At 46.2% G+C, this 12,641-nt stretch overlaps 1 protein-coding gene across 3 annotated transcripts in view; it reads left to right on the top strand.

The window, feature by feature from the left end:
* Positions 1-12,641, top strand: part of LOC109887162 (lethal(2) giant larvae protein homolog 1) — an 85,815-nt gene that overhangs the window by 28,925 nt on the left and 44,249 nt on the right. For all 3 annotated transcript variants that reach the window (XR_004209458.1, XM_031821430.1, XM_031821431.1), the window contains exons 4-11: positions 763-920; positions 1,182-1,328; positions 2,500-2,662; positions 2,872-3,007; positions 6,935-6,989; positions 10,837-10,991; positions 11,179-11,408; positions 11,786-11,853. Coding sequence is in view for 2 of the 3 variants with exons in the window: in XM_031821430.1 (XP_031677290.1) it covers positions 763-920; positions 1,182-1,328; positions 2,500-2,662; positions 2,872-3,007; positions 6,935-6,989; positions 10,837-10,991; positions 11,179-11,408; positions 11,786-11,853 (1,112 nt within the window). In the remaining variant the exon portion in view is untranslated. The remainder of the gene's footprint in view (positions 1-762; positions 921-1,181; positions 1,329-2,499; positions 2,663-2,871; positions 3,008-6,934; positions 6,990-10,836; positions 10,992-11,178; positions 11,409-11,785; positions 11,854-12,641) is intronic.

Raw genomic sequence — 12,641 nt, 5'->3', positions numbered from 1 at the left:
AAGGCAGCAGCTACTCTTCCTGGGGTTTGTTATGGATCCCCATTAGTTCCTGCCAAGGCAGCAGCTACTCTTCCTGGGGTTTGTTATGGATCCCCATTAGTTCCTGCAGCAGCTACTCTTCCTGGGGTTTGTTATGGATCCCCATTAGTTCCCGCCAAGGCAGCAGCTACTCTTCCTGGGGTTTATTATGGATCCCCATTAGTTCCTGCCAAGGCAGCAGCTACTCTTCCTGGGGTTTATTATGGATCCCCATTAGTTCCTGCCAAGGCAGCAGCTACTCTTCCTGGGGTTTATTATGGATCCCCATTAGTTCCTGCCAAGGCAGCAGCTACTCTTCCTGGGGTTTATTATGGATCCCCATTAGTTCCTCTCAAGGCAGCAGCTACTCTTCCTGGGGTTTGTTATGGATCCCCATTAGTTCCTGCAGCAGCTACTCTTCCTGTTGGTTAAATATGCCCTCGCATAATTTGCAGGCAATTGTTGATTTGACAAAAATATGTGCGATGTTGTGTGATCCTGGATTTGACTGTGAGGATTGCACTGTTGGGATTTAAATAGTTTAACTGCACAAATCAGTTGACTGCATACCCACAAGCCTCTGCAGCCCCTCATGATGTCAGATATTTTGTAGCCCCCCCCCCCCCCCCCCATCAAAGTTGTCCATCCCTGGTTTTAGGTGCTAGGTTTATTTTTATTGACAAATTCACCCTTCAGTCCCCCCTTCCTGGTCTGTGATGTCATCCTGGTGTTGTGCTCTGATAGGGCCGTCTGTTGTCGCTGCTTGATGACAACACGCTGCACCTGTGGGAGCTGGGCGGAGCTTCCCGGGACAGGGGAGGGGCTAAGAGCGAGGGTGTGGTCTACCTGGAAGAAAAACGCAACTACAGTCTCCTGGGACGACCTGGACTAGAGAGCTGCAGGTACACACACACCCCCCCACACACACACACACCACACACACCGCACACACCACACACACACACGACACACACAACACACACACACCACACGACACACACGACACACACACCGCACACACACACCACACACACACACCACACCACACACACACACACCACACACACCACCCACACACACACACAGTGAGACACTTGGAACGCATACATACACAGAGACATACATGTATGTGTGTGTTATAATGTGTGTGATGTTGTCTCCAGTGCGAGCCGTGTGACAGTTCTGCTGTTGTTGAGGTCATGTGACCTGCTGTGTGTCGGCACCGAGGGAGGGGGCATACACTTCCTGGATCTGCCACGCCTCTCGTTGAGGGATAACCAATCACTCCTGCTGGACCAGGTGATGCAGAGGTGAGTGACAGCTGCTTCAGCCAGTGGGAGGAGGTAGTGTGGGTCAGTTCTAGAATGGGTTGGGTTCTAGAATGGGTTGGGTTCTCCAGGTTCCATCCTGGTCAGCTGAGAGGAGAGCTGTCACAGGTGTGTATCTATGTTGTGTGTATATTTCCCACTGCTCCTGTTGTCATGGTCATTAGGGGGAAGGGCCTCCTGTTGTCATGGTCATTAGGGGGAAGGGCCTCCTGTTGTCATGGTTGTTAGGGGGAAGGGCCTCCTGTTGTCATGGTCGTTGGGGGAAGGGCCTCCTGTTGTCATGGTCGTTGGGGGAAGGGCCTCCTGTTGTCATGGTCGTTGGGGGAAGGGCCTCCTGTTGTCATGGTCGTTGGGGGAAGGGCCTCCTGTTGTCATGGTCATTAGGGGGAAGGGCCTCCTGTTGTCATGGTCGTTGGGGGAAGGGCCTCCTGTTGTCATGGTCGTTGGGGGAAGGGCCTCCTGTTGTCATGGTCGTTGGGGGAAGGGCCTCCTGTTGTCATGGTCGTTGGGGGAAGGGCCTCCTGTTGTCATGGTCGTTGGGGGAAGGGCCTCCTGTTGTCATGGTCGTTGGGGGAAGGGCCTCCTGTTGTCATGGTCGTTGGGGGAAGGGCCTCCTGTTGTCATGGTCGTTGGGGGAAGGGCCTCCTGTTGTCATGGTCGTTGGGGGAAGGGCCTCCTGTTGTCATGGTCATTAGGGGGAAGGGCCTCCTGTTGTCATGGTCGTTGGGGGAAGGGCCTCCTGTTGTCATGGTTGTTAGGGGGAAGAGGTTCAGAGGGTGAGGGATGGAGAGACACAATGAAATGCTTTGTGGGTAATGTTTGTGGTTTGGTTCTGGCGACCATCCTTTGTGCCAGACTGCTCAGTCACTGTGTGGAGGTCGGCACAATCCCACTCTGGGGGGGGTGAGATCCTATCAGTCTTGGTTCTGCATCATCTGAATCACTGTGATGGGTAACGGTGTTTTTCAGCGTACCTGAGGACTACAGGTGGCTGATGGGTAACGGTGTTTTTCAGCGTACCTGAGGACTACAGGTGGCTGATGGGTAACGGTGTTTTTCAGCGTACCTGAGGACTACCGGTGGCTGATGGGTAACGGTGTTTTTCAGCGTACCCGAGGACTACAGGTGGCTGATGGGTAACGGTCTTTTTCAGCGTACCTGAGGACTACAGGTGTGGGAAGTCTCTGGGACCGGTGGAGTCGTTACAGGAACACCCCAAGCAGCCAGGGAAGATTCTGATTGGCTACAGCAGAGGCCTGGTCGTCCTATGGGATCTCAGCACCTGCAACGCAGAACACATGTTCCTGGGAAAACAGGTAAATATAAACTGGCTCTGTCTGTCTTTCATGGCTCTTTGTCAGAAGTCCTTCTGCCTGTCGTCGTATTGCACCTCTCTACTCTCCTTCCATTGCTCAAGGAACTTCATTTGTCGCTTATTGTGCTACTAGGGGCCTATAATACGGCTAAACACAGTGTGTGTCTGTTACAATATGGTTAAATGCTGTGTGTGTGTGTGTCTCTGCAGCAGCTGGAGTCCCTGGTGTGGGAACGTTCCGGTAGCTCCTTCGTCAGTTCCCATAGCGACGGGGGGTACAGCGTGTGGGCTGTTGCCAGTGGTAACACGTACACACACCAGCCTGTGTCCTCGTCCATCCCCTATGGTGAGAGACAGACATACATACCCCCCCTTAACCCCTACACACACACACACACTCCCTAATCCCTACACACACACACACACACATACTCCCTAATACCTACACACACACCCTAACCCCTACACACACAGCACCCTAACCCCTACACACACACACACACACACACTGTGTCTCGTTGTGTCTCAGGGTCCGTTCCCTTGGGACCTCATTAACTCCTTGTCTGTCTCGTTGTGTCTCAGGGTCCGTTCCCTTGGGACCTCATTAACTCCTTGTCATCTGTCTCGTTGTGTCTCAGGGTCCGTTCCCTTGGGACCTCATTAACTCCTTGTCGTCTGTCTCGTTGTGTATCAGGGTCCGTTCCCTTGGGACCTCATTAACTCCTTGTCATCTCGTTGTGTCTCAGGGTCCGTTCCCTTGGGACCTCATTAACTCCTTGTTGTGTCTCAGGGTCCGTTCCCTTGGGACCTCATTAACTCCTTGTCGTCTGTCTCGTTGTGTCTCAGGGTCCTTTCCCTTGGGACCTCATTAACTCCTTGTCGTCTGTCTCGTTGTGTCTCAGGTCCGTTCCCTTGGGACCTCATTAACTCCTTGTCATCTCGTTGTGTCTCAGGTCCGTTCCCTTGGGACCTCATTAACTCCTTGTCGTCTGTCTCGTTGTGTCTCAGGGTCCGTTCCCTTGGGACCTCATTAACTCCTTGTCTGTCTCGTTGTGTCTCAGGGTCCGTTCCCTTGGGACCTCATTAACTCCTTGTCGTCTGTCTCGTTGTGTCTCAGGGTCCGTTCCCTTGGGACCTCATTAACTCCTTGTCGTCTGTCTCGTTGTGTCTCAGGGTCCGTTCCCTTGGGACCTCATTAACTCCTTGTCATCTCGTTGTGTCTCAGGGTCCGTTCCCTTGGGACCTCATTAACTCCTTGTTGTGTCTCAGGGTCCGTTCCCTTGGGACCTCATTAACTCCTTGTCGTCTGTCTCGTTGTGTCTCAGGTCCGTTCCCTTGGGACCTCATTAACTCCTTGTCATCTCGTTGTGTCTCAGGTCCATTCCCTTGGGACCTCATTAACTCCTTGTCATCTCGTTGTGTCTCAGGGTCCGTTCTCTTGGGACCTCATTAACTCCTTGTCATCTTGTTGTGTCTCAGGTCCGTTCCCTTGGGACCTCATTAACTCCTTGTCGTCTGTCTCGTTGTGTCTCAGGGTCCGTTCCCTTAGGACCTCATTAACTCCTTGTCATCTGTCTCGTTGTGTCTCAGGTCCGTTACCTTGGGACCTCATTAACTCCTTGTCTGTCTCGTTGTGTCTCAGGTCCGTTCCCTTGGGACCTCATTAACTCCTTGTCGTCTGTCTCGTTGTGTCTCAGGTCCGTTCCCTTGGGACCTCATTAACTCCTTGTCATCTCGTTGTGTCTCAGGTCCGTTCCCTTGGGACCTCATTAACTCCTTGTCATCTCGTTGTGTCTCAGGTCCGTTCCCTTGGGACCTCATTAACTCCTTGTCGTCTGTCTCGTTGTGTCTCAGGGTCCGTTCCCTTAGGACCTCATTAACTCCTTGTCATCTGTCTCGGTGTGTCTCAGGTCCGTTACCTTGGGACCTCATTAACTCCTTGTCTGTCTCGTTGTGTCTCAGGTCCGTTCCCTTGGGACCTCATTAACTCCTTGTCATCTCGTTGTGTCTCAGGTCCGTTCCCTTGGGACCTCATTAACTCCTTGTCATCTCGTTGTGTCTCAGGTCCGTTCCCTTGGGACCTCATTAACTCCTTGTCGTCTGTCTCGTTGTGTCTCAGGTCTGTTCCCTTGGGACCTCATTAACTCCTTGTCGTCTGTCTCATTGTGTCTCAGGTCCTTTCCCTTGGGACCTCATTAACTACTTGTCGTCTGTCTCATTGTGTCTCGGGTCCGTTCCCTTGGGACCTCATTAACTTCTTGGCGCACCCATCCCGTTAGCGGGATCATCCACTGATTTACAGAGCGCCAAATTCAAATTAAATTACAAAAAATATTACATTTTCATGAAATCACAAGTGCAATATAGCAAAACACAGCTTGGTTTGTTGTTAATCCACGTGGCGTGTCAGATTTCAAAAAAGCTTTTCGGCGAAAGCATAACAAGCATTTATGTAAGGACATCTCTCTCAGCAGACAAAACATTACGAACAGCTTGCAGCAAAGTAGATTGGTCATGAAAGTCAGAAAAGCAATAAAATTAATCGCTTACCTTTGATGATCTTCGGATGTTTGCACTCACAAGACTCCCAGTTACACAATAAATGTTCCTTTTGTTCCATAAAGATTATTTTTATATCCAAAAACGTTTTTTATAATCAATCCTCAGGTGTTTTTACAATATATAATCGATAATATTTCAACCGGACAGTAGCTTCTTCAATAGGAGAGAGAAAATGTTTGCTCCACTCTGTTGCCGCATGCAAAACACTGCTGGCACCCAGCCATCCATTGACACGATCTGATCTTTCTTGCTCATTTTCAGAATAAAAGCCTGAAACTATGTCTAAAGACTGGTCACACCATGTGGAAGACATAGGAAAAGGAATCTGGTTGATATCCCTTTAAATGGAGGGAAGGCATGCAATGGAACAGGGAGCTTTCAAAATAGAAGCCACTTCCTGGTTGGATATTCCTCAGGTTTTCGCCTGCAATATCAGTTCTGTTATACTCACAGACAATATTTTGACAGTTTTGGAAACATTAGTGTTTTCTATCCTAATCTGACAATTATATGCATATTCTAGATTCTGGGCCTGAGAAATAGGCAGTTTCATTTGAGTATGTTTTTCATCCAAAAATCAAAATACTGCCCTCAACAAATTTAACTCCTTGTCATCTGTCTCGTTGTGGTATCAGGTCCGTTACCTTGGGACCTCATTAAAACCTCTTGTAACTACCCGTCCCGGATCCGGGAGCGTTGTTATCAACTGACACTAATTAGCATAACGCAACGGACATAAATATTACTAGAAAATATTCCTATTCATGAAAATCACAAGTGAAATATATTGAAACACAGCTTAGCCTTTTGTTAATCACCCTGTCATCTCAGATTTTCTAAATATGCTTTACAGCCAAAGCTAGACAAGCATTTGTAAGTTTATCGATAGCCTAGCATAGCATTATGCCTAGCTAGCAGCAGGCAACCTGGTAACAAATCAGAAAAGCAATCAAATTTAAATTGTTTACCTTTGATGAGCTTCGGATGTTTTCACTCACAAGACTCCCAGTTAGATAGCAAATGATCCTTTTTTCCCAAAATATATAGTTCTTCACGTTTGGCTGAGAATTCGACCGGAAATTGCGGTCACGACAACGCCGAAAAATATTCCAAATTAGCTCCATTTTATAGACAGAAACATGGCAGACGTTGTTTATAACCAATCCTCAAGGTATTTTTCAAATATCTATTCGATAATATATCAACCGGGACAGATGGCTTCTTAGTAGGAAAGAGAAACAATGGCCGCATTTGTCCTTTACGCACAAAACACTGAGAGCCTCCAGCTGACCACTGACGCAATGTTGACGTTCAGGCTCATTTTTTGAAATAAAAGCCTGAAACAATGTATTGTGACACTAGACACATTAGGGAAGCCATAGAAAAAGGAATCTGGTTGATATCTCATTCACTGCTCAATAGGGACGCATCGGAACGAAGAGCTTTCTAAATAAGAGTCTCTTCCTGATTGGATTTTTCTCAGGCTTTCGCCTGCAATATCAGTTCTGTTATACTCACAGACAATATCTTTACAGTTTTGGAAACGTTAGTGTTTTCTATCCCAAGCTGTCAATTACATGCATATTCTAGCATCTTGTCCTGACAAAATAGCCTGTTTACTTTGGGAATGTTATTTTTCCAAAAATGAAAATAGTGCCCCCTAGATTCAACAGGTTTTTAACTACTTGTCATCTGTCTCGTTGTGTCTTAGGTCCGTTCCCTTGTAAAGCCATCAACAAGATCTTATGGAGGACGATTCAGTCAGGGTGAGGAGTTAGGACCACTATCTATCTATCACTATCAGTATCTACTGTCACTAGGATCCATTCTGGTAACATTATCAGTATCCACTATCACTAGGATCCATTCTGGTAACACTATCAGTCTCTACTATCACTAGGATCCATTCTGGTAACACTATCAGTATCTACTGTCACTAGGATCCATTCTGGTAACACAATCAGTATCTACTGTCACTAGGGATCATTCTGGTAACACTATCAGTATCTACGGTCACTAGGGTCCATTCTGGTAACACTATCAGTATCTACTATCACTAGGATCCATTCTGGTAACACTATCAGTATCTACTGTCACTAGGATCCATTCTGGTAACACTATCAGTATCTACTGTCACTAGGATCCATTCTGGTAACACTATCAGTATCTACTATCACTAGGATCCATTCTGGTAACACTATCAGTATCTACTGTCACTGGGGTTGATCCATTCTGGTAACACTATCAGTATCTACTGTCACTAGGATCCATTCTGGTAACACTATCAGTATCTACTGTCACTAGGATCCATTCTGGTAACACTATCAGTATCTACTGTCACTAGGATCCATTCTGGTAACACTATCAGTATCTACTGTCATCAGGATCCATTCTGGTAACACTATCAGTATCTACTATCACTATCAGTATCTACTATCACTAGGGTCCATTCTGGTAACACTATCAGTATCTACTGTCACTAGGATCCATTCTGGTAACACTATCAGTATCTACTGTCACTAGGGTCCATTCTGGTAACACTATCAGTATCTACTGTCACTAGGATCCATTCTGGTAACACTATCAGTATCTACTGTCACTAGGATCCATTCTGGTAACACTATCAGTATCTACTGTCACTAGGATCCATTCTGGTAACACTATCAGTATCTACTGTCACTAGGATCCATTGTGGTAACACTATCAGTATCTACTGTCACTAGGGTTCATTCTGGTAACACAATCAGTATCTACTGTCACTAGGGATCATTCTGGTAACACTATCAGTATCTACGGTCACTAGGGTCCATTCTGGTAACACTATCAGTATCTACTATCACTATCAGTATCTACTATCTCTAGGATCCATTATGGTAACACTATCAGTCTCTACTGTCACTAGGATCCATTCTGGTAACACTATCAGTATCTACTGTCACTAGGATCCATTCTGGTAACACTATCAGTATCTACTGTCACTGGGGTTGATCCATTCTTTTAACACTATCAGTATCTACTGTCACTAGGATCCATTCTGGTAACACTATCAGTATCTACGGTCACTAGGGATCATTCTGGTAACACTATCAGTATCTACTATCACTATCAGTATCTACTATCTCTAGGATCCATTATGGTAACACTATCAGTCTCTACTGTCACTAGGATCCATTCTGGTAACACTATCAGTATCTACTGTCACTAGGATCCATTCTGGTAACACTATCAGTATCTACTGTCACTGGGGTTGATCCATTCTTTTAACACTATCAGTATCTACTGTCACTAGGATCCATTCTGGTAACACAATCAGTATCTACTGTCACTAGGGATCATTCTGGTAACACTATCAGTATCTACGGTCACTAGGGTCCATTCTGGTAACACTATCAGTATCTACTATCACTAGGATCCATTCTGGTAACACTATCAGTATCTACTATCGCTGGGATCCATTCTGGTAACACTATCAGTATCTACTATCACTATCAGTATCTACTGTCACTAGGATCCATTCTGGTAACATTATCAGTATCCACTATCACTAGGATCCATTCTGGTAACACTATCAGTATCTACTATCACTAGGATCCATTCTGGTAACACTATCAGTATCTACTATCGCTGGGATCCATTCTGGTAACACTATCAGTATCTACTATCACTATCAGTATCTACTGTCACTAGGATCCATTCTGGTAACACTATCAGTATCTACTATCACTAGGATCCATTCTGGTAACACTATCAGTATCTACTATCACTAGGATCCATTCTGGTAACACTATCAGTATCTACTGTCACTAGGGTCCATTCTGGTAACACTATCAGTATCTACTGTCACTAGGATCCATTCTGGTAACACTATCAGTATCTACTGTCATCAGGATCCATTCTGGTAACACTATCAGTATCTACTATCACTAGGGTCCATTCTGGTAACACTATCAGTATCTACTGTCACTAGGATCCATTCTGGTAACACTATCAGTATCTACTGTCATCAGGATCCATTCTGGTAACACTATCAGTATCTACTATCACTAGGGTCCATTCTGGTAACACTATCAGTATCTACTGTCACTAGGATCCATTCTGGTAACACTATCAGTATCTACTGTCACTAGGGTCCATTCTGGTAACACTATCAGTATCTACTGTCACTAGGATCCATTCTGGTAACACTATCAGTATCTACTGTCACTAGGATCCATTCTGGTAACACTATCAGTATCTACTGTCACTAGGATCCATTCTGGTAACACTATCAGTATCTACTATCACTAGGGTCCATTCTGGTAACACTATCAGTATCTACTGTCACTAGGATCCATTCTGGTAACACTATCAGTATCTACTGTCATCAGGATCCATTCTGGTAACACTATCAGTATCTACTATCACTAGGGTCCATTCTGGTAACACTATCAGTATCTACTGTCACTAGGATCCATTCTGGTAACACTATCAGTATCTACTGTCACTAGGGTCCATTCTGGTAACACTATCAGTATCTACTGTCACTAGGATCCATTCTGGTAACACTATCAGTATCTACTGTCACTAGGATCCATTCTGGTAACACTATCAGTATCTACTGTCACTAGGATCCATTCTGGTAACACTATCAGTATCTACTGTCACTAGGGTTCATTCTGGTAACACAATCAGTATCTACTGTCACTAGGGATCATTCTGGTAACACTATCAGTATCTACGGTCACTAGGGTCCATTCTGGTAACACTATCAGTATCTACTATCACTATCAGTATCTACTATCTCTAGGATCCATTATGGTAACACTATCAGTCTCTACTGTCACTAGGATCCATTCTGGTAACACTATCAGTATCTACTGTCACTAGGATCCATTCTGGTAACACTATCAGTATCTACTGTCACTAGGATCCATTCTGGTAACACTATCAGTATCTACTGTCACTAGGGTTCATTCTGGTAACACAATCAGTATCTACTGTCATTAGGGATCATTCTGGTAACACTATCAGTATCTACGGTCACTAGGGTCCATTCTGGTAACACTATCAGTATCTACTATCACTATCAGTATCTACTATCTCTAGGATCCATTATGGTAACACTATCAGTCTCTACTGTCACTAGGATCCATTCTGGTAACACTATCAGTATCTACTGTCACTAGCATCCATTCTGGTAACACTATCAGTATCTACTATCACGATCAGTATCTACTGTCACTAGGATCCATTCTGGTAACACTATCAGTATCTACTGTCACTAGGATCCATTCTGGTAACACTATCAGTATCTACTGTCACTAGGGTTCATTCTGGTAACACTATCAGTATCTACTGTCACTAGGATCCATTCTGGTAACACTATCAGTATCTACTGTCACTAGGATCCATTCTGGTAACACTATCAGTATCTACTGTCACTAGGGTCCATTCTGGTAACACTATCAGTATCTACTGTCTCTCACTGCCCCTCTCCCTCTGTCTCTCACTGCCCCCCTCTCTCACTGCCCCTCTCCCTCTGTCTCTCACTGCCCCTCTCCCTCTGTCTCTCACTGCCCCCCTCTCTCACTGCCCCTTCCTCTCACTGTCTCTCTGTGTCTGTCTCTCATGTAGGTGTCCAGTAGTCCTCTACAGTGGAGGAATGCCCAGGGCCAGTTATGGAGACCGTCACTGTGTGACCATCCAACAGGACAAACAACACGTCACTCTAGACTTCACATCCAGAGTTATAGACTTCTTCACTGTCCACACCACTGACCTGGAGCACGGTGAGAGAGACACGCACTTCTCTAGAGCGACTCACAGACACAATTAGGATTAAGTGCCTTGCTCTAGGGCACATCTACCGATTTAAATAATCATTATTATTCACCTAGTCTGCTCTGGGATTGGCCCTCCTCGTCGCTAGGCTACCTGACCCCCCCCTGTGTTAATAATGTGTACTTCCTCTCCCAGACTATGATGATCCTAAAGCCCTCGTGGTGTTACTGGAGGAGGAGCTGGTTGTAATAGACCTCCTGACCACCGGGTGGCCCTCTGTCCCTCCTCCCTACCTGGCTCCACTCCACTCCTCCGCCATCACCACATCCTGTCACCTGGACAACGTCCCCGCCAAGCTCTGGGACCGCCTGGCCGCCGCCGGGAACAGCCAGGGCGCTCAGCCTGGAGTGAGACACGCACACGGGGTGAGACACTGTACACACACACACTCAGATCGTCAGAGGGCCAGGTCATCAGAGAGACAGGTCGTCAGAGGGACAGGTCGTCAGAGGGGTCAGAGGGACAGGTCGTCAGAGGTCAGAGGGACAGGTCATCAGAGGGGTCAGAGGGACAGGTCGTCAGAGGGACAGGTCGTCAGAGGGACAGGTCGTCAGAGGGACAGGTCGTCAGAGAGACAGGTCGTCAGAGGGGTCAGAGGGACAGGTCGTCAGAGGGGTCAAAGGGACAGGTCATCAGAGGGGTCAGAGGGACAGGCGTTCACAGCTGGATGAATTATTGACAAATTAGTCTCTCTGCTGCAATGTGTGTATCAGTCATCTAACCTTTGTGTGTGTGTGTGTAGAGTTGGCCGATATGTGGAGGGAAGAATCTAGCGCCCCCGCCCAGACAACAGGAGTTGCTGCTGACGGGGTAAACACACACACACACACACACACACACACACATACACAGTCTTATGTAGTCTTCCTACTGTCTCCACTATGTTAGATGAGGTGTGTATCTACTGTCTCCACTATGTTAGATGAGGTGTGTATCTACTGTCTCCACTATGTTAGAGGTGTGTATCTACTGTCTCCACTGTGTTAGAGGTGTGTATCTACTGTCTCCACTATGTTAGATGAGGTGTGTATCTACTGTCTCCACTATGTTAGAGGTGTGTATCTACTGTCTCCACTATGTTAGATGAGGTGTGTATCTACTGTCTCCACTATGTTAGATGAGGTGTGTATCTACTGTCTCCACTATGTTAGATGAGGTGTGTATCTACTGTCTCCACTATGTTAGACGTGTGTATCTACTGTCTCCACTATGTTAGATGTGTGTATCTACTGTCTCCACTATGTTAGATGAGGTGTGTATCTACTGTCTCCACTATGTTAGATGAAGTGTGTATCTACTGTCTCCACTAATTGACATCATTCGAGTCAATTGGAGGTGTACCTGTGGATGTATTTCAAGGCCTACCTTTAAACTCAGTGCATCTCTGCTTGACATCATGGGAAAATCAAAAGAAATCAGCCAAGACCTCAGAAAGAAAATTTTAGACCTCCACAAGTCTGGTTCATCCTTGGGAGCAATTTCCAAATGCCTGAAGGTACCACGTTCATCTGTACAAACAATAGTACGCAAGTATAAACACCATGGGACCACGCAGCCGCCATACCGCTCAGGAAGGAGACGCGTTCTGTCTCCTAGAG

This window comes from Oncorhynchus kisutch, unplaced genomic scaffold (assembly GCF_002021735.2).
Source record: "Oncorhynchus kisutch isolate 150728-3 unplaced genomic scaffold, Okis_V2 scaffold3973, whole genome shotgun sequence".
Lineage (NCBI taxonomy): Eukaryota > Metazoa > Chordata > Actinopteri > Salmoniformes > Salmonidae > Oncorhynchus > Oncorhynchus kisutch.
Note: the sequence above shows the minus strand (reverse complement) of the source record. Positions and strands in the feature narration are given on the sequence as shown.